Here is a 27,053-nt window from a genome sequence, read left to right as displayed (position 1 = left end):
CAGTGTGGAAGTTGTCTGTGTTTTGTTATACGCTGGACAGGAATAAGGTTTCACAATAGGCCCAGGTGCAAGGCAAGTCTCAGTGGTATTAGATTCTTTCCTTAGTTCCTTTTTTTTTTTCCTTCCAATTATGACTCACCAATAAACAGTGCATGGGAGTGAAACCAGGAGACCCACAGTCACTGCAACCAAACACAAAGCAGTGAAGATGTAGCACAAAAAAACAATAAGAGACATTTTAAACATCTTTACTTGAGGTGTTACACTAGTCTTTTTCTATAGAAATGCAAACTTCAATTGTGTCTTTACCACGTTCTTTTGCTGTTAAATCTTCTCATATCAGGATTTGTTGGCCAATATCTGACTATAGAACCTACACACTTTCCCTTTTACTGCAACCAATTCTGGAGGAGAATGCCAGTGTTTAAATATTAACATTTTTCCAGCATGAACTGTGTAAACAGTGTGGCTCTTCCACAACATGCCTGTCATCTACAAAAGGCAACAAAAGATGAGTCAGGAGAAGATCTGCTTTTCCAGTGAGTCCTTGCCATCAAGTCGAGTTATCACGGAAGGACAGCACATTGTTCTCAGAGCAGAAACCCAAGGTTGAGACTCCGCACAGCAATGAAAGCTTTATCAAATACTCATAATGGAACTTTTACCTGGGTGATTGCTTGATTAATTAAAGGTATAAGTGCTTTGGTATTTTTCTTTCATTAATCTCTCAAATTTAGGTTAACAAATAAACTCACTTGTTTTGACTTGCTTTACAAACACTAATCATGTAGGCCCTCTTTTCTGTCAGTACCCTAGTTAACAGTGAACAATGTGTGTGTGTGTGTGTGTGTGTGAAAACAACATAGAGAGACAAGTAAGAACTTTATTGAGGCAAATACATTTTTAAAAACATCTGTCTAAGACCTTTAAATACGACGTGGTGATGACAAGACAACAGCTAATGTGTTAAATAAAACCAACACTGAAGTTAAAAAGCTGGATTTCAGCATCAACTTTGACATTAAAACAAATGAGTTACATAAATGCACTTCTAAATTCAGCCAGGTATACCGAGACTAAGCAAAGTGAATTAAAACAGTAAATTAATTCAATTTCCACAAACGCATGTATGTTGTTGTTGTGAACTAAATGTACACCTGTTCATATTAAGACACGTTTTTGTTTCTATTTTTTCCAAACTATGCAGTTGTATTCAAAAGTCTAAAAATGCAGGGGAAACCTGCCCAAATAAATATTGATGCCACAGGTCAGAAGCAGAAAAGTCCTTGTAGAGATGCACAACAGATCCTGGTGGGACTGTATGTTAAATATGAGGGATGGGTGGTGGGTGATAAATGCAGTGGGTGTTAATTCCTGTTAGTGTGCTTGCATCAGAAGTTCTGAAGTGGAGTAAAATAAAACACAAACATTGCAATTTGATCAGATTCCCTTGAACATTTGGTTTATGACAGTGTTTCCCTTAACAAACATCCATAGTAAAATAGACCATCACAAAGGCTTTCAACTGACAGTACATTAATACAGCCAAATTATACAACTAATCAAAGTAGAATGTAAAATGCAGTGCAGTTTAGGTGATAAAGGCATTAGTAACTGTTTGGTATTTGGATGTTCAGGTTTTTGAAGCACTGCAGCCTGGCTGTCAGGTTCTGATTCTCCAGCTCCAGTATTGCAACCCGTAACTTCAGTTGGTCCTCATATTCCTTCTTTCTCCTCCTGCATGCTCTGGCAGCCTGCCTGTGCAAAGGGACATAAGCTCCTCGTAATACTCCCTGACAATAACCCTGACCTGAAACAAGGTTCATGTTTTTCCTGGTTGTGGTGCCTGGGTAATTCAGAGCCAGAAACACTGACATCATCATGTAAACACATTTAACAGCAAGGACAAGGAGTGTTTTGTGTGAGTGTGTGTTCATGTGAGTGTTTGTGCGTGTGTCTATATAAGCAAAACCAGAGTCCTCAAGACACCCCACAGAAGCAGACGACACAGTTCCACACAGTCGTGGTTCCTCCTCTCTCTTTGAGGAATCATTCGACTTTGTGTCGATAGATGTCCTTTAAGGTTCTAAGCTCCTCAATCAAAGTCTTGTTTTGATTTTCGAGCACAGCCACACGATTTTCAAGGCATTTGACATATTCCTTCTTCTTTCGTCGACACTCCCGGGCGGCTTCCCTGTAGGCAACAACAGTTACCATGAAAAAGAAGCCATAACATCTTGGCTTTTCTCCCAGATACAACAGAGAACTCATTCTATCCATGAAATCAGTTTACATCGAGGGGGAAAGAGAGCTCCCATTACAAAGCATACAAAAGATTTTCTCGTGTGGGCACAGAATGTTTGATGATTATGAACATGTTTGTGACATTAGACGCCTTCGGGATTGGACTTCACATAATGGAGTCAAGCCAAGGAGTAGGATGTCATGAACCAAAAAACAACCAAAAAATAAACAAGCATAATGATTCAGTGGTGACTGATCGTAGTAAAAATCATCATGTGGGAGGACAGGGAACATGCAAACGAGAAAAGTAGGAGTCAGCGTCAGCAGCAACACAAAGTTGTTTACAGCAAACTGAGCTCAAAGTCTTCCACAGACAGCAAGCAGAAATCACACTGAAAGCAGCGGGTAATCAATTTCGCTGACCAGCAAATCAGACCTATCCACATACAACTGACCTACTTTCAATGTCCTAATAATTCATATCAGCGAACTCACTCTTCCCTCCAAACATACCATACGTTACAGAGCAGATAATGGGCAGACAACCTAAGAATTAGCAGCTTAAGACTCTGGATGGTGTGGAATCATGCAGGAAAGTGATGATAGGCTTGTGGATCTTTTTATGACATGCAGCTATTGTCATCCAGTGGCACTTGGTGTTTGCCAGGTGTTAGTGTACTACACAGCAGGCACAGCAGAAAGGACGTTGGAAGGAAGTCTCCAAGGGTATACAGTGAAGGTGTCCAATAGAGCCAGACTGCTGTGTCCAAGGCCAATACCGATATTAACATTTGAGAGTTCCAACAATAAACTGGCCAATAGTCATTTTGTTATACAAACATAGAAAATTTTTGGGTAAGGATCCCTTAAATGTGTTAGTCAGTGCACTCTGTTGGAAAAAGTAATGTAACAGAGTTCTTAAATAAACAAGGTAAAATGTCTTCATTAATGAGCTTAAGGTCCTGGCACAGTAGGTGCATTCCCTACTTCCAGTTGTTACGCTACATTAAGCTAATCAGATGCTGGCTGTCCCTTTCCTCCTCCACTTAGCGTAGACATGAGAACGGTATCAATCATCTCATGTAGCGCGCAGTAAGAAAGCAAATAAGCTCCTTATTTTTGTCATTCTGTACCGAAATTTCACTTTAATTACGAGCCACTATATACACTGATACCAATATATTTAATATAGCCAATATCAGCTGATAATATCTGCTGCTAATATAGGTATGGCTCATTTATCGGTCTAATGTCAAGGCTCATGAGCGTGAATGGTCCTCTCTACCTGTTCTTCATCAAGCGGAGCTCTCTCTTTTGTAAGGCGTCTGCGACAGGTTTCATTGGGGTATGAGCACTGGCTCCTGCCACCCCCTGTGGGAGGCTGGAGCTAGGTTTATGCAGCTGGCTGGCAGTCAAGTCACCTGTGGAACCTGGGGAGACACAAAACAAGCTCATTACAAATCTATTAAGAAGCTTGTGTATAAAATTCTTCCTAAGAAACTACTAAAGTTGCTATTTTCAAACTAATGATTTCCTAAACTAGGTTGCACCAGTCAAACTAAAGCAATATCTTACGTTTTAAAGACTTCAGTAATTTGTTAGAATTTGTTCCTAGGAAACATCTGTTGTGCCCTCCCATTAAGTTATCAATTGTGCATACAGCAAGTCACTATTGTCACAGCAAGCCTTAAAATAAGTTATGTTACAGTTTAATGGGGCAAAGCAATTCATTAAAGATTAAACTTTAATTAAACTTAACTGCCAATGCTTTGCAAATGAATGGACTTGTATGGACTTTAGTCCTATTCAAACGAGAATGAGCAGGAAAATTATCAGATTATGCTAACTTAATGAATGCTATTTTTGGCAATTTAGGCTAATGTTATGGAAATTTGAGTTACACTATACTGTGTTATGTCTTTCTATTAAACAGAATATTATAGATATGTCAGCAATATCTTATTACTAATTTTACTGATCAATATAAATAGGTCTTATATTAGCAAGCTAACGTTGGTAATGTGTTTGGCCAGTTAGCTACGCAATAGTTGTACTTAGTATAAATATTTGTAACAACTAATCCCTATGCCGGTAGATTGCGAGGTGCAATGGGTTTTATTTAAATTTTTAATAATTGGTAATAACGTACAAATTTCCACTTAGAAAACATTTACATTAAATTTAAAAAAATCTGGTGCACTGTGTTTAGAGACAGGTAAAACTAGCATAGCCTAAATAACTTCTTTCAGTATGACTTTTTTTCTCTATTAAAGTTGAGGCTCTCATTTTCAAAGGTTCCATGAGGATGTTTCAGAAAGTCATTGTAAATTCACTCTAGTTTTAGTAGATGTTAAAGATTTCAAAGATTTTGTCTATCCCATGCTCATAAATAATGTGCTGTGAAATGAAGTAACGCATATGAGGCTGTGGTAAATAGATAATAATAATGACAAAAATAAAAATTATAAATGTATATAATCATATATCATGCATATAAGTGACTGAATTCGACATTTAATTCCCTCTTCTTTTATCTCCCCAGGGTACATACAGTTATCTTCCTCCAAACTAAATCAACCACATATTGTGTTGTAAAGGTCCTTAGGATAAGATCTTATCAAATGTGTGGCACTGAAAAAAAAGTACAGAGTTACAGATGGTGAAATTTTTATCTACTTATTCTTTTGTTCACTGTTTGCTCAGTGCCAGTAGAACTCACTGCCCCTCGTATTATAATACACTAATAATTAATTCTGTGATATGTTGGAATCAAAGGGAACTGCATATTATCACAGCATGGCCAGTGGCTGACGTCAATGTACATCGTATTCACTGGTTCACATTTACATGTCGCTGCTGGGGGCCTGTTCCAGGAAAAGCAGTGACGTCAGCTACTGCTGCTATGTGCTGTGAGTGGGCAGAGCACTGAAGCATTTCACAGAGGGGAGAGAGAGAGAGTGAGAGCCAGCAGGTGAAAGAGAGAGAGAGAGGGAGAGAGAGAGATATAGAGAGAGAGAGACAGAGAGAGAAAGACACACAAGCAGGGCCAGTGAAAATGTTTCTTTCTTTATAAGCTTGTTGCAGCTGACTGTGAGAGAAAATGAGGCTAATATTTCGTTGGATCCTTTGCTACTTTTGTAATCAGAGATCAGCTACTCAGAGAAGCCAGCTTATTTTAAGGAACTGTTGGATATTATAATGGTGGTGGTGTAGTCACTGAAAAACATGTATAAATATGTAATGAAGCTCAAAATAACTTTTTTAATTCCAATACTCCTGAATTAACTGAATTTTCCCACACTGATTGCTGACATTAATTACCACTCACTATATTTTAAGACATTCAGAAATTAATATTTCAACTTAACAAGAATGTTTAAAAAAAAAAAGACTTTTAGGCAGCAAAGAAGATGATAGCAAACATACCTGTTTCTGTCTCATCCCCAGTTACAGCCATACTAAATCTACTCCCAGCTTTTCCAAGAGAAAGTGTCCCCTTCAGAGTCTTCTCTCTGACTGAAATGTTACCACAGCGAACAGCAAGGCTATGTGTGCAATTTACAATTAGAGGCATTGACATCAGCATGACATCACTGGCCTCCTGATGTCAACAGTATGGTTTGCTCTCTACTCAACACAGCACTATGAGTCAGGGGCTCTGCTGTTTGTCTTTGGGAAGGAATGTTCTTCAGCTAGACTGAAGGACAACACTGAAGATATGGCTTGCTGAAAATGGACAGGCAGTAGAGCTTTGAATCATTTGGGCTCCAACAAACACAGAAACCTCTTTTATGATTAAAACTTTGTGTGTGTAAGCCAGAAACAACATTTGCTAACATACAGTGCTTTTTAATTGCTAGAAATAAAAATGGTATATCTTGATAGAAGTCACTTTGAAAATGGTACTTTAATACCACAGAGTGTCTGTATATTTATTCACCACCACAGCAAAATATTATCTCTCAGCTGATAAACTTCACAGACAAAGCTAAAGGAGTTGGCTCCCTCTGCAGGCATGACAGAGGAACAAAGAGGACTTGAGTTCTGTTAAAGGAATATGAAACAGCGGGGAGGTGGTGGAGGAACTATTCAGATCTTTACTGAAGTGAAAATACTCTGTTACATGTAAAATTCTTGCATTGACAATGTAACTTAAGTAAAAAAAAAAAGGACTTTAAGTATCAAAAGTAAAAGTGCTAAAATAAACCCTGTGAATGTTAAAATCTTCCAAGTTATATCATACCTGCCAAGATGCATTTTTCCCTGGACTCTAGCGTATTTTAGGTAATCTCCCGGCATTCTCCCGGAATATGCATGGCCCTCAACCTTTATTATAAATATTCATCATACATGGATCCATACTTTTTGTATGTCTGACGTTATCCAAGTTGCTAGACTGTGTACGAAACACAAGCTGGACAAAATCCACACACATACATACAATTTCAACCCATCTGTTATTACTACAACCTGGTAACACACAACCCAATTCAAGTGGTGTGCACAGCTGTTCTCTGTGCAGGCAGGCAGGACATTCGAGTGCAGAGTTAATTAATTGTTGTTAAATTAAGTTTAACAAAACCTGTTAATTCTATATTAATTGGCATGTATGTTATCCAAACAGTGGTCCTGCTCACATGTGTCCCTTTCTGTGTGATTTAGTGGCTGTCTCTTTACCCCGAAGGTTGATTTAGTTTCACATCATTATAATAATTTCATCTGATGTTTACAGAGTTGATGCAGGAAACCCTGAACAACTATCCCTATCTTATCTTTTTTCTACCCATACTAACAATTCAGTTGCAGTGGTCTGTGCAGCGTGTTACCTGACACTGTTGACATTCTATTCGTCTGGAGGCCATGCAGCATGTCCTTGTTGTACACAGCGGTGTCCACAGGTGTGCTTGGCAGAGGCTGTACTGTTTGTGTGCTGCTCATGGCCATAGACATCATTTTATGTGTCCCCTCATGCAGAAACTTGATGGGACCCCCTTGAAAAAATCCAACTTTGAAACGTAGAAACATAAGGTTACCAAGAACACAATCATACGTCAGGCTTTTTTTTATGGCAACAACAAAGTTTCTACTCTCTTTTTGTGTATATTTTTGCACAGTATGACATTATTATTGTTATTTATTATTATATAATTACTAAAGCTCTGAGACCATTGCCTTGGTCATGGGCAAAGAACCAAGTATCATTGCCCTGTCTTTTGATGGGGAATTAACTGGAGGACCCAGAGGAACACTACACAAACAGAAAAAGAAGGGGAAAACTCCATGCAGAGGACTGGGGTAAATAATCAAACTCTGGACCCTATTGTTGTGACAGTGATAACTGTTGAGCACCATACAGCAACTGTATAGGTTCTGATACTTTTACAATACACCCAAGCCTGGAAATAAAGTTAAACAAATTTACCTGGCATTGGAGGCATAGAATAACGGTTCGCGTAATTCAGAGTCTCCCCATAGTATTGAAAGGTGCTTGGTGGAGGCTCCGGTGTTTGTGTGCCGGTCATGGCCATAGAAGGCTGGGTCTGTGTCCCCTCAGGCAGGAAGTTGACAGGTCCTCCTGGAAAAAACTCAACTGGGAGGATAAACAAGTGAAAGGGCCAAGTAAATGTTAATAGATTAGGCAATTTAATTACACAACCATAATTTCTCAATGTAACAGTTTATTATTAACTACATCACTATGGCAAACCATGTTAAAAAAGGTGGGTTGAGATTGATCAAAGTGTCTGTCATTTGCAATGATATGATAGTGTATCCGTGTTTGTTAGTGTCAACTTGGGACTATTTTTCTGATACAGGGTTTTTGATGAATTTTGAGACTGTTCCCTCAACACATGAAATTATTTACTAGTACGAAATATCAGACACAAACAATTACCCTTGGCTCTTGGTCGCACATTTCAACATCTAGCAGGCTAAAGACTTACACCCGGAATCTGCCTCAGGAGTTGTGAAGACCACCAATAGAGCCAAAAGGAGAGTGAATATTGGACTGGCATTCAATTGGTGCACATAAAAATTACTGTAACAGGATGATAATGTTGCTCTGTGTCTGCTGGATGTGTACAAAAGCAACTGTTTGCTAACACATTAGACATGAAAACTTTATAAGACAAGGAAGTGGTGGTGGCGGCTGTGTATATGTAAACTTGTTTTTGTTAGCAGTAGCAGTGGTGGTTCTATCAAAAAGACTATAAGTTGCAGCAGCCGTAGTAATGGTATCACTATCAGTAGTAGAAGAGGTAGTAGGTGTAGTTGGTGCTATTGCATATGCTTTCAGTCATGCTTACAAGACTGATTGCAGCTGGTTTGCTGGCACACAGGTGCATCAACGTAAGGCACAGGTCCAGGTGGCTGACATCTCTCTTTTATCTTCACATGGTCCATTCTAACAGGCACTGATGGGGCTGCTGATCAGGGTGGTCACTCTGATTTCACCTTAGTGATTAAAGAGAATTAGAGTTAGGGTTTGTTTTAGCTGGGATTTAAGGCAACATACATACAGTAAGACAATTAAAAAGGAGATGCTTCTGAGCTGCCACTATCTGCCATACCATTATTTGCCAGTATCTTAAAGACGTTTGAAGAATAAATTAAACTGGTCACTGGGGTGTAATGATTCAACTAGTTACCTCAGTTTATGGAGCACTTCTCTGTTTTGCCTCACTACTTTCTGAGTCAAAGAAAGAATGGGAGAGGTTAGTTTGCAGTCGGATACTGCTGCTGCCTGACATGAATGCAGTTTGTCAGAGGGACAAAATTCTATCATGAAGTGTCACTTGTATGAAAACAAGTGGACAACAAACACTTGATTTGGATGGCTCCCTCTGCTGGTTAGATCAAACAATGAAGGTTTTTCTATCTTGTTTAGTTGTAGGTTAAGCTATAATCATAATAATAAATTACATTAGTGGATGATTTCGGTCAAGCTAACTAAAACGGATATTGCTGCTATAGTGTGTTTAACTTTTACATAATGACGAGCTAGCTAGCATTTTATAACTTGTTAGTAAACAAGTTAGTTGTACTCAGGTTAAATATACTGTAGCCTACCTGTTGAGCTTGAGTGACAATCAGAATAAAAAGAAAAAAAAACAGTTAAACAATTAACTGACTAATACATTGCCATTAATTGTGTCTGTAGTTTGCATTGTTTAAAATCTTGGCTAACCCCGATAAACGTTAGGCAGTAATTCTTTCGACGATTCTGATTGGCTGATTTTTCTTCCATTCTTATTGCTAAGTTATTAGTAAGATTCAACGTTGCAAGCATCCATATATGTTTTTTTTAAGGTTCCTTTGGTTTAAAAAGTGCGTACACAGTTAACACCGTTATTTGCAAACGACTTTTTGAAAAAATGTATATATACCTCTCACAACAGTAAAGTTTGTGTCAATTACTGAAAAGGGATTTCAGTGAAAATTTCATAGGACATAGAAAACAAGCAGCTGCTTTGTGAATAAATATAAATGTATACGAGGTGTATAATTTCAGCAGTGGGGAAAGTGTTTGAATCTTCTTTCTCTACCAGACCAGACACAAAATTCACTAAAATCTTTACAACGTCTGTGGTTGTATTTGTAATACTCAAGACCTAAGCGGTTTCCGTAGTTTTAGACGATACCATGGATATATGGGTGTTCTTATGGCTAAAATATGAGTGCGTTCGGTCTTTTTCTCATCAGTATGTATAAATATCGCATACGTTGTTTCAAATCGAAAATATCTCAAAGACACTTTACGAAGACAAAAAGCAAAAAGCTTCACGCCTAATTTAGTCTTATTCATGACACACCCCCATATGAGACATGGTATAATCCAAGAGGTAGGGAAGACCTGTAAGTGAGACAAACCAAGCCTGTGACAGCGGTGAAACTTGAGTTTTATAACAAGTAAATACTGTACAGAGGTACGTATTATTCAAAAGTCCACACTTGACCTCAGTAACCTGTTTTGTTTAACAGCAGCACCATCTTTTGCCGAGCTGTCAGTGCAAATGTGGGGAAATTTCAAATAAGATGACCATTTGCTAGCGATAGCTGAGCTACCGTTAGCTTCCTGCTAGTTGCTAGCTGATGCCTTGAAACTGATGGGACTTGGGCAGGAAGAAGTAGCATGCTAGCTATAAGCTAGTTAGCCTTTTAGCTAGCCATCCTATTTTGGGGTTGGCATCCCGCAAGCTAGTACCCTTAACTTAGCTCCCTTTATCATGACTGTAAGAGGGCTGTTCACCTAGTAACGTCAACACTTCCCTTTGAAACACGGCTATCGGCATACGTGGAGTGGATAGTTAGAAAAAGTGTGAATGATGATGTTGCAATGTTTTCTCTGACGTGAAATCAACTGGTATGAATGACGAGAAACAACACAGGGCCTAGTTTCTCCTACTTGCAGGTGATTTATGATTCTTCTGACATACATACAGAAGTTGTGATATTATTAAACGTATCAGTCCCGCCTTGTAAATTGCATAGTATTGATGCCTGATGGTTATCCCAATGTTTTCACTGTTGATGACCGTTAAAATTACCTCCATGAACTTGAGCACAATGTTTATCTCATCTGTTGCTACCATAGTAATGTGAGCAGCTGTTTTGAAGCAGGCTACTTATCATTACACTCATTTCTGTCCTGTCCTTTTTCCTGAAAGCCATGCAATATAGTTACTCTTGTTTAATGCTGTTTTCAGATCACTATAGTGTTAAATTTAATTTAAAAGAGGGATAAAACAACAAATTTACAATTAATCTTGTAATTACTATATATTTTGTGTTATGGTCTACATACAAATAATGTGTCACCTTGCCACCTTTCTTTGTGTTTCTACTGCTTTATTCACTCTATATAATGTCATCTTTTCATGGAATTTACATTATATTTCTTTTAAACTTTCCAAACTGCAGAATGTGAAGGTGGATGTCACAAGATAAAAGATTGAAAAGAAATTGAAACCAAAAGCTGAGAAATTTTTTTAAATTCCCTTTTTTAACTCATGTATTTATGTGTTTCTTCTCTGTCAGGCTGAAAGAGAAACTACAATGTCCTTAAAGCCACGGGTGGTGGATTTTGACGAGACATGGAACAAGCTACTGACGACAATCAAGGCGGTTGTGATGCTTGACTATGTGGAGAGAGCCACGTGGAATGATCGGTTCTCGTATCCTCTGCCAACTTGCTCCATATTAAAATTTAACTTACAACACAATATGATTGCAGATTTTTCAGTTCAGGGCTGTGGACAGGAAGTCCCACAGCTGTTCAGTACTGTAAATTAAGTTGTCTGCTTAATGTATTTGACTTTGAATCTAGAATGGCTAGCCAATATGGCCAGACAGTTGTAATATTAAATATGTTCAATGTTAGTATGTAATTGTTGTTAATTCAGGCAGAGACTAAGTATTAAACAATTAATTTATTTTTAGGTATTCACTAACTTGCTGTATCCAATATTACACATATACTAAAACTTTACATCTATATATATACAAATTGAAATTCTTTTGGACCTTTTTATTTATCCTGAATGTGGACACCAGTGACATTTATGCCTTGTGCGTTGCATACCCAGAGCCTTTGGGTGAAAGATTATACACAGAGACCAAGGTGTTTCTTGAGAATCATGTTCGGCAGTTGTACAAGGTAAGCACTCACAAAAGCTCTCCAGCGGCTGGCAAAGAAAAACGTGTTGAGTGCATTTTCCTTTATTCCTGCATGATGCTGCTTTCTGTAACACCTGTCATGCTTATGTGTATTTTAGAAAGTCCTGGAATCAGAAGAGAAGGTTTTAGTGATGTACCACAGATACTGGGATGAGTACAGCAAAGGAGCTGACTACATGGACTGCTTGTACAGGTAACTTTCCTGCCTTTTATGGGCTTTGATTCCACTTCGTGTGCTGAGGTAGTATTTGATATCAGTGAGTCAATAGGATGATTCACCATTTAGTGTGGTCTTTTTTTTCTCCTCCGCCTCTTTATTTTCACAAACAACAAGCTGAAAACAGTGCAAAATAAATTAGAACTTTACATTGCCTGTTTCAGTTTTTAATTATCTTAGTTTATACTCTGAGGTTATGGTGACACTGTTTCCTTAAATTCACAATGGTATGGAAATTGTTGGCTGGTTTGTTTGTCTGTGCAATGTTTTTGAAGAACAAATCAAGGCTACCAGGTGTGGAATGTACATAAATGTCCGCAGTCAACTGGCCATTGGCTGTAGTCAATGTGTTGTGTTCAAGTATAACTTGAATAACTAGCAGATATGAGCTGACATAGGTGGCTGTCTTTGTCAGGTCTAACTAATTCTTTGAAGTTGGCACAGTGTGTTAAAGTCCTTAGATGAAGAGTGTACTAATTCTATCACAATATTCCAGCTGGCAGGTTTTGTAAACTTAAAGTATTACCTTTAAAAGCTAAGTGTCAAGTGCCAACAGACATTTGGTGTGTCCTGATTCATTCTAAATCAATACTCCCTTGGAGAGCTTTCAAGTCTATTTTTATGTTTACTTCTCACCAGACTGTCTGTGCATATATATGCCTTTGTAATTTATTATGGCAGCATGAGTGAGAGAGAAAACAAGGCTTTTGGCTCAAGTAGTGACATAGTAGTGTTCTTTATATACAAAAGGATTGCTTATTATCCTAAAAAAAACTCTCTATACATTTATTGATGGGTGTCTTTTCCTCCTGTCAAACACAAATCATCATGCAGTGGAGGTTGCACTGAAGTGCCAACTGAATTGACGCAACACTGTTAAAACTTTCAATCACTACTCTCCAGGTTTTGGAGTTAGTGGTGCTGAACACCAGCCGTGATACATGTAGTAGCTGTAATGTAACACTCGATGCTGGTGTATTATACTTGTCAAAGCTTCAGTGTATGAGAGAAATCTGGCTGTGCGTGACCGCCCAGCCGCTGGTAGAGGCAGATGGTGCAGCTGTGAAAACTGCACATCATTATAGGTGGACTTAATCAGCCCACATAGATCAGCGTGATGACCACCATCAAAATGTGGTTGTCCTGCTGCTGACTTAATCCTCACCTCTTTGAAGAAATAATGAAACATATTTTCAGTATAGGGATGTCATTGACTGTTAACCATGTTCACCGGACAACAGGATAACATTGTCTGTCTGCTACTTGGTATTGGGAAGGTTGTGCACCGTGGGTTTGTCAGAATATTTTGCTGGGAACTGCTGCCTACAGAGGGTTAATAAGAGCAGTGAGACACAACTACACCTTGAATGTGTGGGCTGTAAAACCAAAACAATGTGCTGAGGTGCTCCATAGAGCTGCAGACTTGGGTGGTATAACTCTCACTGATGTTAGGAGTTTTAGCTTGATCAACCTTATTTCAAGAAACACAAAGACTTTGATCAACTGTTAATATATCAAAAATATTAATGATTAATTATTGATAATTATACAATTTAGAAGGGCTGCCTTTTTCACTTTTTTGTTACTATTATCAGAATAAGTTTAATCAGTTGGCCCATTATTAGGCTGTAATAGATATGCATTAACTGTGTTTGACCAATTAAAAAAATCAATTTCTGAAATGGAATTTAATTAGGAGTAGCTATATCAGCTGATCTCTTAAATAACATACTTGGTGGTAATGTTAGGTCTAAAATCATGAATGCCAATGCCTGCTGGGTAACCATTCTGTGTCACAGAGCAGAGCTCTGCTATTTGCTAACTGCTATTTAACAACCCTAAAAAAAAAAGAAGAAGAAGAATTTTAAATAAAAAAACATAAAAACTTCTTAACATACCAAGTCTCAAGTGACTGCTTAGTGTATTGTAAAAACAGGTATGATCTTAATGAGTGAAATCTTTACCAAAAAACCTTCATGTCTGTTCTGGCTCAGGCATCCTGCATAGTCTTGTTTTTTAATGACTAACTTGACACCAAATAGCCACTGAGTGAGTGATTGACCATTAGGGTAACCAAAGAATGAGTGTCTCACAAAGCTTCTGTGGGTTAATGAACTCAATTTGCCACTGCGATGTTCTGGTATTAGTGTTTCTAAATGACATTAGTCATTAGATGATATCTACTTCATCTCCTTGAAATGCAATTGATATCTCAACCTCCTCCTCACTTTTTTTTTAGGTATCTCAACACTCAGTTCATCAAGAAGAACAAACTAACAGAAGCAGACCTACAGTACGGCTACGGGGGAGTGGACATGAATGAGCCGCTCATGGAGATTGGAGAGGTACTGACTGACTCACTCACAGTGGTATAAACATTTCTTGTGCACATTCACACATTCACTAGGAGTATTAGATACAAGTAAAGAGAGCGTATGCACAGAGCGATCAAGAGATTAGTGAGATTCAGCTTCTGCCATCCAGCGCCCAAATCAAGATTTCACTTTACACCTCCTGTCTTTTCATTTTTTGTTGCAGTTGGCGCTAGATATGTGGAGGAAGCTAATGATCGAGCCCCTTCAGGCTGTCCTGATCCGGATGTTGCTGAATGAAATCAAAAAGTATGTTTCTCATGCTAGAAGTTATTTTGCAAGATCCACTTTTACTTATCTTGAATTAATATTTCTGTCCTTCTGCATTTCAGTCCTGGTATTTTAATGAATTTGGACTTGATTTGCTTATATGATTTACATGAATTTTTATTTTATTACCATTATTACAATGCCTGATTTCCAGTCCTGTGCACTATTAATGTCTAGCCATGTAGTCTAATTGGGCTGCAGTGTTTAACCTACAGTTGAGCCAGTGACCTACCAGGCTAACAAATATAGTGTACCTCAGTTCTGTAAAATAATCATGTCTAAAAGCAGCTTTCTCAACATCCTACAGTGATCGTTGTGGCGAGAACCCCAACCAGAAGGTAATCCATGGGGTCATCAACTCCTTTGTTCATGTTGAACAGTACAAGAAGAAGTTTCCACTAAAGGTGAGACAGCAATGATCTGATTCCCAGACTATTTATCCCTTCTTTTTTTTTTTTTTTTTTACATCTTAATTTGAACAGCCATTAGGTCAAAATCCAAAGTCACAAATACTGATTATTTTGTATTATTCACAAGATTTACAGTATAGTAAACATTCATAAACGTAGGTCTATGTATATTCATGTGTACTAAATCCTATGTGTACCACGTCCTCTTCCTGTGTTGCAGTTTTATCAGGAAATCTTCGAAGGACCATTTCTGACAAAAACGGGAGAGTATTACAAACAGGAAGCCTCCAATCTACTGCAAGAATCCAACTGCTCACAGTATATGGAGAAGGTAGGATAGATGGAGAGATAATCCAAGTATGTGAATGTGCTGTATGTACAGTAGATATGATCAGAATGCCACGTGAGCCGTGTTTTTTTTTGTTTTTTTTTAAAGCCTTTTTTGTTATTTTTGTGTCGCTTTTGTCAATATGGCTCAGCTGGTTCGCTTGTGGTTGGAGTTTATTACTAACACTGCATCTAGCTACAGATGATTGTGTTGTGTTTGTCTGTTTATGCACCAGCATCCATCAGAGTGTACATTCACCCAGGGCTTGTGTGTGTGAACTGTCAGGTCATGTCAGTGTGGTGACATAAGAGTTTTAATCTGAGTATTAGCTCTACTATTAACCCACTAAGGCTGAGATCACAGACCCCTGGGCAACTTCAGCTGCCCTGACCTACTCTCTCTCTCATTCATTCAAACCAGCAATAATCAGATTTCTCTGAGATTTATTCCTCCAGCCTGTAAACAGGATCATCATTAAAGCTTTACCAGGCATTATGGGAGTGTGCCTTGCTTTCCTGTTTGATCTGTCACTGTTTAGCCAAGTTAATATGAAGATTGATGTTTAATATGACTGTGAAAGTGCAGTGAAATAGACTCTATGGTACAGTGCAGTCTCCTCCTGTCCGGACAGGCTCAGACACAATTGTTGATCTGACCCAGTTTTAGGGCTAAACGATATCGTATCATCATATCACGATTATTTCGGCAGATATTGCAATTGCGATATGAATCATGATGATTATGTGATTTTTGCTGGTGTTTGTACCAAAGAAGCATGTTCCTCTACATCTAGAGAATATGATTTGTTGGCTGGGGGCATCTCTGTAGCACCACTGCACTTCATTTATGTTGTGACATATTTTACCTTTATCCATCTTTATCCACCTGGCCATATTGCGGTTTCGATTATATTTCCATTAATTGTGCAGCTCTACCCAGTTTACAGCTGTAGGGAGGCAGCTTTTTACCCTTATTTTGTTATCCTCACTTTCTGTATGCTTAAAACTATATGGAGACCAAAAAACAACATCAACAGTTTAGCTATAAACAAGAAGGCAACTGTGTTCCTGTTGTGCAAATTGGTTATGAACGGGGGGGGGGATTGATATTTGCTACCATTTCCTCAGAATTCATGGTTTTGAGTTTAATCTGAACCAATTCAGACATGAGTTTACATCAGTCTTTGGACACATAAAATCTAAGTAAGGTTTTATGAAAAAATCAAGGGCGATGGGTTACGATGTATGAGGGTAAAGTCACATATGGGAAACCTGCTAGAGCAACACTTTCTATTTATTTCTGTTTTTTTGTTTTTTTTTTGAGATTGAAAAACAAGGGCCACCATGTTGCCAGGAGGATGAAAAGAGAAAAATCCAGAGGATAGAAAACATGACATATAAGGGCATTACTTCTTTCACAGCAACAAACTCCTGAACTAAACTGTTTTCATGGAAATGAAAACTATAGTGTTGGTGTCCGTATGTAAAAAAAATTAGCTGCCAGAAGGAGGAGATTAAGTAAACTGCATCCCCTTTGAGAGATGTAACCATTCTAGATAACGGATCTGAAGTTCTTAGAATAAAAACGTACCACATGTCATTTGTTTCAGTGAAGCCTTAAGCCAATTAAGGCAGAGTTTTGTCGTCACAGAGGTGATTCCCAGTCGGTGCAGCCGGAGGACAGAAACTGCAGCACCTGACTCAGAAAACTGCAGCAAAGTTTTAATGTCATGTGATTTCTAACCAGCATGGATCATGTTAAGTCAGTGCTGCGCAGTGCCTCGTTTAGTCAAATGAGCCTAATAATTCAACATTTTTCCAAAATTCATATTAAATGATAAAATAATGAAAGTAATGAAAATCAATCCACCGCGTTTCCTCCGTCTGCTAAAAAATCTATCAATAGGGGATATAACAGTATGTCATGGTGCATTATGTTGTGATGCTGAAATGTAACAGGTAGCCATTGTGGAGGTGAAAATTTGACTGCGATGCATGGTTGGCATTCTGTTGAATTTGATTTTGGGATCTTGTGTGAAACCAAAACTGACGTTTTTGCCCATCTCTTTTCACCTCTCATCCGCCAGGTTTTGGCACGATTGAAAGATGAAGAAGTGCGATGTCGGAAGTACCTGCACCCCAGCTCCTACGCCAAAGTCATCCACGAATGCCAGCAGAGGATGGTGGCAGATCATCTGCAGTTCCTGCACGGGGAGTGCCAGAACATTATTCGGCAGGAGAAGAGAGACGGTCAGCTTTCTACTGTCCTTTGTGTCCTTATGCATATATGTATTTTGCTTTTTGGAAATTATTATACAGAACATGCATTATTCTGTAGAACTGAGATCAAAATATGTGTCTTTTGTTCTGTCCAGACATGGCCAACATGTACACCCTGCTGCGGGCCGTATCCAACGGGCTGCCTCACATGATCCAGGAGCTGCAGGTTCATATCAACAATGAGGGCATCCGAGGCACCAGTAACCTCTCTCAGGAAAACGTTAGTATCACAGCATTTCGTGTCTGCATGCATGTCTGTACTTGCACATACTGTGCATTGTCGAACTTCAAGTGCATTTCCACAATCTGTTGTTCACATCTCCTGTATTTATTTTGCTTTTACCACAGGTAGTTGCTTCACTAAAACTTGAAAGTAACTTGATTTGCGGTTTAATTTGATACTATAAAACTAAGCTAGTTAAACTGTGACATTTTAATTTTGTTCGCTGTTTATTCAAGGATAATTATAATATTATTATGTCACTTTTTCATAGAGGTTGTAGTGCTCTGCCTGTTGCTGCCCTCTGTTAAAAAAATACAAGCGTTGGCTATGTTAACTATTGTAAATGTGATTTTAACCACTTTATCTCTCTCCTCTGACCCCTCTAGATGCCAACCCTGTTTGTGGAGTCAGTGCTGGAGGTTCACAGTAAATTTGTTCAGCTCATTAACACAGTTCTAAATGGAGATCAGCACTTCATGAGTGCACTCGATAAGGTATTCAAGCCCAGACTCTAATGGCTGGTGCCTCATTGAACAACATACTGATAATGGTCACTAAATGTTAAAGCGAGGTTGTTGACAAGTTCCCTTTCCCCACTAAATTGCCTGTAATTGCAAAACTACATGTATAAATGTGTTGAAAGTGTAATTACATACAGGTGTTAATGTGTTTTTTTGGGGGGGTTTTCACAGTTAAAATTGTTTGAATGTGTTTATTGGTTTTCTTTCCTTCTCAGGCTTTGACGACTGTGGTGAACTTCAGGGAGCCCAAGTCCATCTGTAAAGCCCCTGAACTCGTGAGTGCACACAAACACATACACACACACACTACACATACACCATTGTACACTTTGCCTTGACCAGGTCATGTCCCTCCTGGTGTCTCTGTCCAGCTGGCGAAATACTGTGATAATCTGCTGAAGAAATCTGCAAAGGGAATGACAGAGAATGAGGTGGAGGACAAACTGACCAGCTTCATCACAGTGTTCAAGTACATAGACGACAAGGACATCTTTCAAAAGGTGATGTGATGGCTTCTTATGATGAACATAACAGAAACACCAATGTTTTGATTTTTTTTTCTTGAGACATTCTGATGTACAAACTTTACTAGGCTTGTTTTGAGCTTATAATACTTTATGAAGTATTAGCCTCATAGTGTGTCCATTTTTAATATCCCCAAAAGTCCCAAAATACTCACCTTATTTTTTTTTTTATTTCCACAGTTTTATGCCAGAATGCTAGCAAAGCGGTTAATACATGGTTTATCATTGTCAATGGACTCAGAAGAAGCCATGATCAACAAACTAAAGGTAAATCCAAAGCTGTACTGTATAAACTAAGACCAGTGTTATGTCTGGTATCCCCTTCACTTAGTGTCTGAATCTTAAGTTAGAGGTGGATCCAGTCCACAATGCAGGTGTGATTCTTACAATCTCCTGTGATCTTCTATCTGACCATGAGGGACATGTTCATAAATATCTTATGTCTCTCTCTCTTCCTCTGTCCTTTCCTTTATTCTTCCCCACATTCTTGGTCCTCATCCCCAATCCTGCAGCAAGCGTGTGGCTACGAGTTCACGAGCAAACTCCACAGAATGTACACAGACATGAGCGTAAGTGCTGACCTCAACAACAAGTTCAACAATTTCATCAAGACGCAGGAGACGGTGGTGGACCTTGGCATCAGCTTCCAGATCTATGTATTACAGGTAAGAGGACATACCTCACTTACACTAACAGGCACAGGATTGAAGGAAAGTTTTTCATGTTTGAGAACATATGTCTTGAATATTAGGAGCATTATTGTTTACTAACATATCAGTGTATTTAGCTTGGCTTCATCAGACAGGTTTGATTCTACCAATCACAGCCTGCCTTTTCAGTATGAATGTTAATTGTTGTTTTGTATGCAATGTTTTTGCAGGCTGGAGCTTGGCCTCTTACGCACGTCCCCTCCTCCACATTCGCCATCCCTCAAGAACTAGAGAAGAGCGTGCAGATGGTGAGTCTGCTCCTGTGGAGCGCAGCTGAATTGTCAGTTATAAAGGTTCATACGGATTAAAACAAATTCTGGTTTTCCTCATTTTACAGTTTGAGTTGTTCTATAATCAGCACTTCAGTGGGAGGAAGTTGACCTGGCTTCACTATCTCTGCACAGGTAACACAAACAAACACATCAGATGAATTATGCAAGATTTGAGTGTAAAAACGCATGTGTTTGAACCAGTATCTTAAAGTTTGGTTGCAACTGTAAAGTACCAGATTTGATGCATCAGAATAGCCATTATCAATGAAAATACCAGAATCACACTTACGCAGGTTTAATGTAGTTTAATGTAGTTTAAAGTAGTCCAGTCCAAATATCGTGATATATGATATTGTCATATATGTGTGTGTATATATATATATCATTTTTTTTAATAAATATTATTTATTTATTATATTTCAGTTGTTTGTTATTTTAATAATACATAATTATATTGTTGTATTTTATGTTTCAGGCATAAGAATTTCTGCCACTAAACAGCAGTAAAAAGTTTTAATTGTCGCTTGCCAAGCTACAATGTAGAGTAAGCAAAGCAGTGTAATAAGGGTCGGACTTCGTGGCAGGGCAGACTGTGTAAAACTGCAAAAAAAAAAAAAAAACAATATTATGAAAAATATTGCCAATGATGGGAAATATCAAAATATTGGATATTATCAAATATCAACCCAAGCCTAGTTTGATCTTGGAGGAAACAAAACTATAAGATCATCTACAATATTCGAAGAAAACAGGGTAAATAGAAAATTACAGTAGAAGGGTCAGTTTTATGTATCACTCTTCATCTTTATCCCATCATCACCAACAGGGGAAGTGAAAATGAACTACCTGTCCAAGCCGTATGTTGCCATGGTGACCACCTACCAGATGGCTGTACTGCTGGCCTTCAACAACAGCCAAACGGTGACCTACAAGGAGCTGCAGGACGGCACCCAGATGAACGAGAAGGAGCTACAGAAGACCATCAAGTCCCTGCTGGACGTCAAGATGCTCAACCACGACTCACAAAAGGTCTGGGCCTTCATCCCACAACTGAGTTTGACAAGAAGCTCCTTTAGCATGGTGTTTTGTCATTGGTAATTGGTAATTGGAAGTTTATGTTTATTTGTACAGGATGATTTGTCAAGTCTGTTAATGTTCCAGAAAACTTTCGCCCCTCCTCACCCACAGTCCACAGACAACTACCATAACTTTATTTCAGACATGAAATAAAGCAGTGATGATTAAATGAACACAAAATCTCTTCCCCTCTGCTCACAGGAGGAAATTGAAGCAGAGTCCACATTTTCACTAAATATGAGTTTCACCAGTAAAAGGACAAAGTTCAAGATTACAACCTCAATGCAGAAAGACACACCACAGGTCAGACAAATGGTTATCCATCATTCTCAGTCCATTCTCAAAGTTTTACCCTTTTGTTTTACAGCTATGTTGACTTTTTAAAACTTTCCATGTATCTGTTTGATATTCAGGAAATGGAGCAGACGAGGAGCGCCGTAGACGAGGACCGCAAAATGTATTTACAAGCTGCTATAGTGAGAATCATGAAGGCCCGCAAGGTGCTCCGACACAACGCTCTCATCCAGGAGGTGTGTGGAACTCATCTTATTTTAAGACCTTTGGTGGATCCATGTATTTTCTTTATATTTTCTTTTGAGCGGCTGGTGAAGACAAGCAGGGAAATAACTTGTGCACACAGTACATTTCACTCAAAGTCATGTCAAAGGGATTCACTGGGAATTTGGTAATGAGGAGGGATAAAGTTTTGTAATGGAGGGTTGCTGGAAGCCTGGACAGTAAAACAGGTTGTACCCTCGGTATACCAAAGGTTCAGTTTTAATAGCGGTATAAAGTAACATGCTATCAGAAGGGATAGGTCAGACAGTAAACTGATCATGTGCATGAATGAGTCCATATAAAGGAAGTCATGTAGTGTGTATGGGACTGGTAAATTCTCTGGTAGTGAGGTAAGACCGTTACGACAGAGGGTTGTGTTAGGAATAATATCTCCACTCCTGGGGTTATGTTGGAGCATGGAGTATCACCTCCTTGTCAGCTGACAGCTACAACACACACACACACACACACACACACACACACACACACACACTGTATATGCAGATTCCTAACTGTAATAGAAACATATTTACAGCATGCTTAACACATAGTTTGAATACCATGTCCCTTCTGCACTACTATCTTATACTTTTTGTGGACTAGTCTTAATGTACCTTTTAAAACTTGCAGAATTCTCAGGGAAATTCTTACCATACATTATGGCAGGGTGTATAAAATGTATGTAGTTTATATTGTGTTAGTAGTATTAAGGCTGCAACTAACAATTAATTTCATTATAGTTTCATTTTAGTCTAAAAATGCAACAAAAAAAAACCTCATAAATTTTCAGAACCCAAAGAGATGCTTGTTTTGTCACACATTAACAGTCATTGGCAGATGTTAGCATGGTGATAATAGCAGTGCTGAGCCTAAATACAGCCTCACATAGCTGCTAGCATGGCTGTAGATGCTTCGTAACTTACTTAATTGAATCCATTATCGCTGTTGTTGTAGATTAATTTTCTGTCAATTGATCAACTTTATTTTGAAGAGCAAGAATACATCAACCACTGTCACCAATTAATAGCCTTAGAAAGCCAAAATTGTTGTTTACCACATTACTTACATAACCCAGTAATTGCTCCATGTTTTTTTAAACTAAAAAAATAATTGTTACATATCAAAATTATTTTAAAAAAAAAGGATTCTGCATATGTAATTTCAACAGTATGTGTGGCAGCATTCTTGTATCCCTGTTTGCAGCTTTAGAGTAACTGTTCTGCGTTGTTTCTCAATCATCCCTGTGTGCAGGTCATCAATCAGTCCAAAGCCAGGTTCAACCCCAGTATCAGCATGATCAAGAAGTGCATCGAGGTGCTCATCGACAAGCAGTACATTGAGCGAAGCCAGACCTCGGCGGACGAGTACAGCTACGTCGCATAGACAGAGGAGCCGAGCCATGGGCTGCCTACACACAAACACTCGCCTGTGTGACTGACCCGCAGATACAGGTTTAAAAACATGAATTAAACAACAAAACAGGCTCATTTATTCATTTAGGTTTTGGACTGTCGCTGTCTGCTGTGATCCCGTACGGTGACTAAAAGCAGGACTGGTGCCTCCATCTTTGAGAACAAGAATGGTCATCAAGTCACATCAGACAGCCAGCTGACATCCACCACCCATAAGACCCTCCTCCCAACCCCACCCACCTTCTGATTTTAAGCTGTTTACAACATCACCAGTGCCACGCACCTGTGCGTCAAACGAGAAAAAGAAAATGCCTATGGCCGTTTGAGAGGAAAGAGCTGATAAACATACTAGTCGACCGAATATAAAGGAAAAAAAGAAAACCGGGGAAAGAGTTAGTTGTGACATCAATGACACATTGGTGGCTTCACATTAAAAAACATGCTTTCTTTTCTCACGTTTGCAGTTGTTGTGTGTTTATTTTTCTTTCTTTGTTAAATGTTCTGAAATTAGGAGAAAAAAAATATTGTAATAAAACTGGTATACTGACTATTGTATCTACTTTCAAATGTAAAGAAAAATGAGGTGTGACAAACATGATCCTGCTGCTTGTCAAATAAATAAATAAAAACCACTGAAGGGTTTTATGTAAAGATTTGTCAAATGGATCCATATTTGTGTCATTTCAGATGTTGTTTTTTAATGAATGTATATATAAATTTAATTACATGCAGCTCTGGAAAGGACCAGAAAACATACTCCTGTCAAATAAATACTGAAATCATGGAACTGTTGGAACTACAAACATCCATGACTTTGTAATGCAGCAGTTATAAAACTATTAAGGCTCATAATTTCCAATTGGTCACTCTTAACTTCAAGTACCCTCTTTTTAACGTTAACTAGCAGGATTTAAACATTGAATAAATTGTTTTTAACACTGTAAGGAAGTTGTATGCAGATATAAGAACATTCTAAGTGTTTATTAATGGGCATTATTTGGCATCAATTATAACTTTACCTATGAAGACTCTGACTTATCATTTGATATTTTATGTTTTTACAACTGTGTTTTCTGCATTGTCTGGCATCACGTTTATACAGCAGCCTACACATATGAGTGTCCGCGGGTTATAGTTGTTTCAAATACATTAATAAACACATCTACCTAGGCAGCTATGCTATAGAAGGGTTTTTGAAACATTTACTGTTTATATACTTCTGTTTATAAATGCTAAATAATGGGACTAAGAAAAGTGTGTTTATTGTTAATCCAACGTCATATATGAATACCTTTAAAACTGTAGCCAGCGTGCTGTAAACAAGGGTATTAATCATTGACTCAAACATAAATATAGTGACGTAAATAGCAAAATGACAGTGAGTTAGTCTAATTACAGCGTTCAGGACCGTCATGAATGTCAAGGGGAAAAAAATAGCGTCATGTGCACATGCGCGTTCGGTACGCAGTAGCACAGCACGCGCGAGGTGTTCCAGCTGTTGTGTCGACAGCTGTCCGTGGTGCTGACGCGTCTCAGCATGAGTGAGAAATCTCATTTGTCAGGACGCTCGATGATACAGGATGGGGAGAACATATAGGACGGGTCAGATCTGGCTCCACCGGAGTCCTGTGGGAGGGACGAGGGACGGAAGCTTTGAGAAATTTGTACATGTATCATATTTTAGCCATGTTCATTTAATGTGAAAATGTATTTAACTTAACAATAAAACACAGCCACATAGGCGCCCTGCACTTCAAGAAGTTTGTAATTATCTTGATTAGCTTTCCTTATCCTTATAGGACCTCGTGGCGCAACGGTAGCGCGTCTGACTCCAGATCAGAAGGTTGCGTGTTCAAATCACGTCGGGGTCATATCTTTTCAAATGTAAAATCGGGAACATCACAAACATTGGACCACTACATACTGTATTTATGCATTTAACAATCATCCATGGCATCGTGCATAATGAATCTAGCGTCACTGTAAATGTACGTGTACGTGGAAGCAATCAAGTAAACCTTCTCCCCTTGGGATTTTTATAATAATCTATCAGTGAGCTGTTAATTTAACTTTACGGTCTAGTAATAATTCAGAGGAGGCTTACATATAACATGAAGTGGCAATGAGACAGTTTAATAAAACACTATAGGTAAGTCATTCATCATGTAGATGGACAAAGGTAATAATTCTGTCTCATCAACTGCTTTATTCAGACTAATCTGAAGACAATGAAGAGACATGGTTCATTGGATGAGTGAAAATCACTGACCCTGACGTGATTTGAACACGCAACCTTCTGATCTGGAGTCAGACGCGCTACCATTGCGCCACAAGGTCATGCATGGAGTGAGAAAAGGTCACCTGCGAAACTTACAGTTGTGAGTACAGCATATCACAGTACTCTCCTTCTAAACTGATATGGTATAATGTTTATGTGAACAATAATGAATCCAAAATCCAAATCATAAAATATCACAGCATTCAGGTTGTGTGTTGTTTGGTATGTTTACCCACCAGAAGGCCCTAGGTCAAAAAATTAGCTGAATATTAGTTATTATAACTATTGAGACTGTCATCACCATTTCCCTGATCTACTTCACTGCAGATTAATGTCAGTAGTTAGATGTTACTGATTTACATCTCCAGTCTGTAAACTTCCCTTTGTGACCTCTCAATATGCTGCCGAGCTGAAACTTTAAACTGTGTAGGAGCAGGGTGCTACAGTATGACACAATCCACTTCTGCTTTCCACTCTATACACCCTGCTGTAGACTTGTTTCTCCTTCCAGAGCTTATTGAGATGCATTCACTGGAGAGCAGAATTAACTTTACAGCCTGAGCAGCACAAGTTCCATACCTGACCTTGAGACACCCTTTCAGAAAGCTTTCCAAACCGGACAAGGACTGCAGTGAATCAGTTTCTTCTTCTTCTTCTTCTTCTTCTTCTTCTTCTTCTTCTTCTTCTTTTTCTTCTTTGTAGCCCTTTTGTTCAAACATTTCCACCTTCATCTTGCAGGAAGCTTGTGTCTAACTGTTCATCATCGAACTCCATAGAATGTACGAGTCAATGAGCAGTGACCAAAGCAATTAGCCCAACAATCTAATGAAGACAAAGGGTTTATGTTTATTAATACACAGCACAGCGATATGCAGTTATACACACATCTGAAATGACACAATGATGTGTAGGCCTGCTGATGTGATTCCCAGACTTCACATGGATCTATCTGAACCACATTTAGTTTTCATTCTAAATAAATGTGTGATATTTTACCGTTCAGGGGATCAGGAACAGCAATTGGCAGCATTTCCTAATCCATGAAATCAGAGTGCTAAGGCTGTTCTAACACCATTCTCAGTGCTCACAACACACACTGGGCCCAATCCCCACAAATACGCCAATTAAAGGCTCTGGGCTTAATCCAAACAAAGAAGCTTCCTGGAGAGGAGGCGAGACAAGGTGCAGTTCCTCCTTTCAGCCTGCAGGTGGAGCCTCTCAGTTTTCAGAGATGTAGAGGAGGTTCTGTCCCCTGTTACAACACATGAATTAGAAAAACAAACATCGAAACAGTGCAAAATTACCTGGTGTAGTAGCAGTTGTTTACCAGTGTGAACATGGCACAGTGAAAGCAGAACATCAAGAAATCCTGATGTTTGTTGAGTCTTGTCAGTCTTACATTGGTGGGTTTGACTGTGGGTTTTCATGACCTTGTGTTATTATGATTGATTATAGCCAAGGTGTTGTTGAAACAGTTGCTCATGTGAGTCATTAGGGAAACTTAAATTAAGATACATGCACATGCACAAGCTTGTACCAGACTGAGATGCTTATCAGAAATTTGATTTATGCATTGGTAAACTTTCTTATCTGTCTACGACTCTGTTTATTGGGATTTCAATCAGAAAATTGCTGTTTTTTCAGCTGTATCTACAACTGGGGTAATTGGCCATTATCAAG

At 38.6% G+C, this 27,053-nt stretch overlaps 2 protein-coding genes and 2 non-coding genes across 7 annotated transcripts; 2 read left to right on the top strand and 2 right to left on the bottom strand.

Moving 5' to 3' along the window:
- Positions 1–869: 869 nt before the first annotated feature.
- LOC130160920 (cAMP-responsive element modulator-like) lies at positions 870–9,424 on the bottom strand. Of its 4 annotated transcripts, none has more exons than XM_056363715.1 (7): positions 9,316–9,424; positions 8,895–8,935; positions 8,553–8,700; positions 7,667–7,834; positions 7,071–7,250; positions 3,530–3,674; positions 870–2,194 (listed from the first exon to the last, which is right to left on the bottom strand). In XM_056363715.1, exons 3-7 carry the CDS (start codon positions 8,647–8,649, stop codon positions 2,050–2,052), a joined length of 735 nt encoding a protein of 244 aa, XP_056219690.1. In that variant the 5' UTR covers positions 8,650–8,700; positions 8,895–8,935; positions 9,316–9,424; the 3' UTR covers positions 870–2,049. The 4 variants fall into 4 exon arrangements, with proteins under 4 accessions (XP_056219690.1, XP_056219691.1, XP_056219692.1 ...); XM_056363716.1 differs by having other exon boundaries at positions 8,895–8,931; XM_056363717.1 differs by lacking the exon at positions 8,895–8,935.
- Positions 9,425–10,078: 654 nt separating this feature from the next.
- cul2 (cullin 2) lies at positions 10,079–23,727 on the top strand. Its single transcript, XM_056364873.1, has 21 exons — positions 10,079–10,172; positions 11,284–11,420; positions 11,800–11,902; positions 12,021–12,115; positions 14,379–14,484; positions 14,678–14,760; positions 15,089–15,185; positions 15,412–15,522; positions 17,606–17,768; positions 17,894–18,018; positions 18,408–18,515; positions 18,758–18,817; positions 18,914–19,042; positions 19,247–19,333; positions 19,579–19,731; positions 19,947–20,024; positions 20,114–20,180; positions 20,875–21,077; positions 21,327–21,428; positions 21,539–21,655; positions 22,935–23,727. Exons 2-21 carry the CDS (start codon positions 11,302–11,304, stop codon positions 23,064–23,066), a joined length of 2,238 nt encoding a protein of 745 aa, XP_056220848.1. The 5' UTR covers positions 10,079–10,172; positions 11,284–11,301; the 3' UTR covers positions 23,067–23,727.
- Positions 23,728–24,894: 1,167 nt separating this feature from the next.
- trnaw-cca (transfer RNA tryptophan (anticodon CCA)) lies at positions 24,895–24,966 on the top strand. Its single transcript has one exon. It is a non-coding gene; the product is annotated as a tRNA-Trp (tRNA).
- A 394-nt stretch (positions 24,967–25,360) lies between these two features.
- trnaw-cca (transfer RNA tryptophan (anticodon CCA)) lies at positions 25,361–25,432 on the bottom strand. Its single transcript has one exon. It is a non-coding gene; the product is annotated as a tRNA-Trp (tRNA).
- Positions 25,433–27,053: the final 1,621 nt, after the last annotated feature.

The sequence above is a fragment of the Seriola aureovittata genome, chromosome 20 (genome assembly GCF_021018895.1).
Source record: "Seriola aureovittata isolate HTS-2021-v1 ecotype China chromosome 20, ASM2101889v1, whole genome shotgun sequence".
Taxonomy (NCBI): domain Eukaryota; kingdom Metazoa; phylum Chordata; class Actinopteri; order Carangiformes; family Carangidae; genus Seriola; species Seriola aureovittata.
The sequence above is the reverse complement of the archived record's forward strand: the minus strand, read 5'-3'. Positions and strand labels throughout refer to the sequence as shown.

Bases quoted from the DNA above. Each gene is read 5' to 3' on its own strand.
- cul2 (XM_056364873.1), top strand. From the start codon at position 11,302: ATGTCCTTAAAGCCACGGGTGGTGGATTTTGACGAGACATGGAACAAG. The intron at 20,181-20,874 runs GTAACACAAACA...CATCACCAACAG, and splicing joins GCTTCACTATCTCTGCACAG to GGGAAGTGAAAATGAACTAC. The intron at 21,656-22,934 runs GTGTGTGGAACT...CCCTGTGTGCAG, and splicing joins ACAACGCTCTCATCCAGGAG to GTCATCAATCAGTCCAAAGC.
- LOC130160920 (XM_056363715.1), bottom strand. From the start codon at position 8,649: ATGGACCATGTGAAGATAAAAGAGAGATGTCAGCCACCTGGACCTGTG. The intron at 7,251-7,666 runs GTAAATTTGTTT...TACGTTTCAAAG, and splicing joins TTCTATGCCTCCAATGCCAG to TTGGATTTTTTCAAGGGGGT. The intron at 2,195-3,529 runs GTAGAGAGGACC...TGTTGCCTACAG, and splicing joins CTCCGCTTGATGAAGAACAG to GGAAGCCGCCCGGGAGTGTC.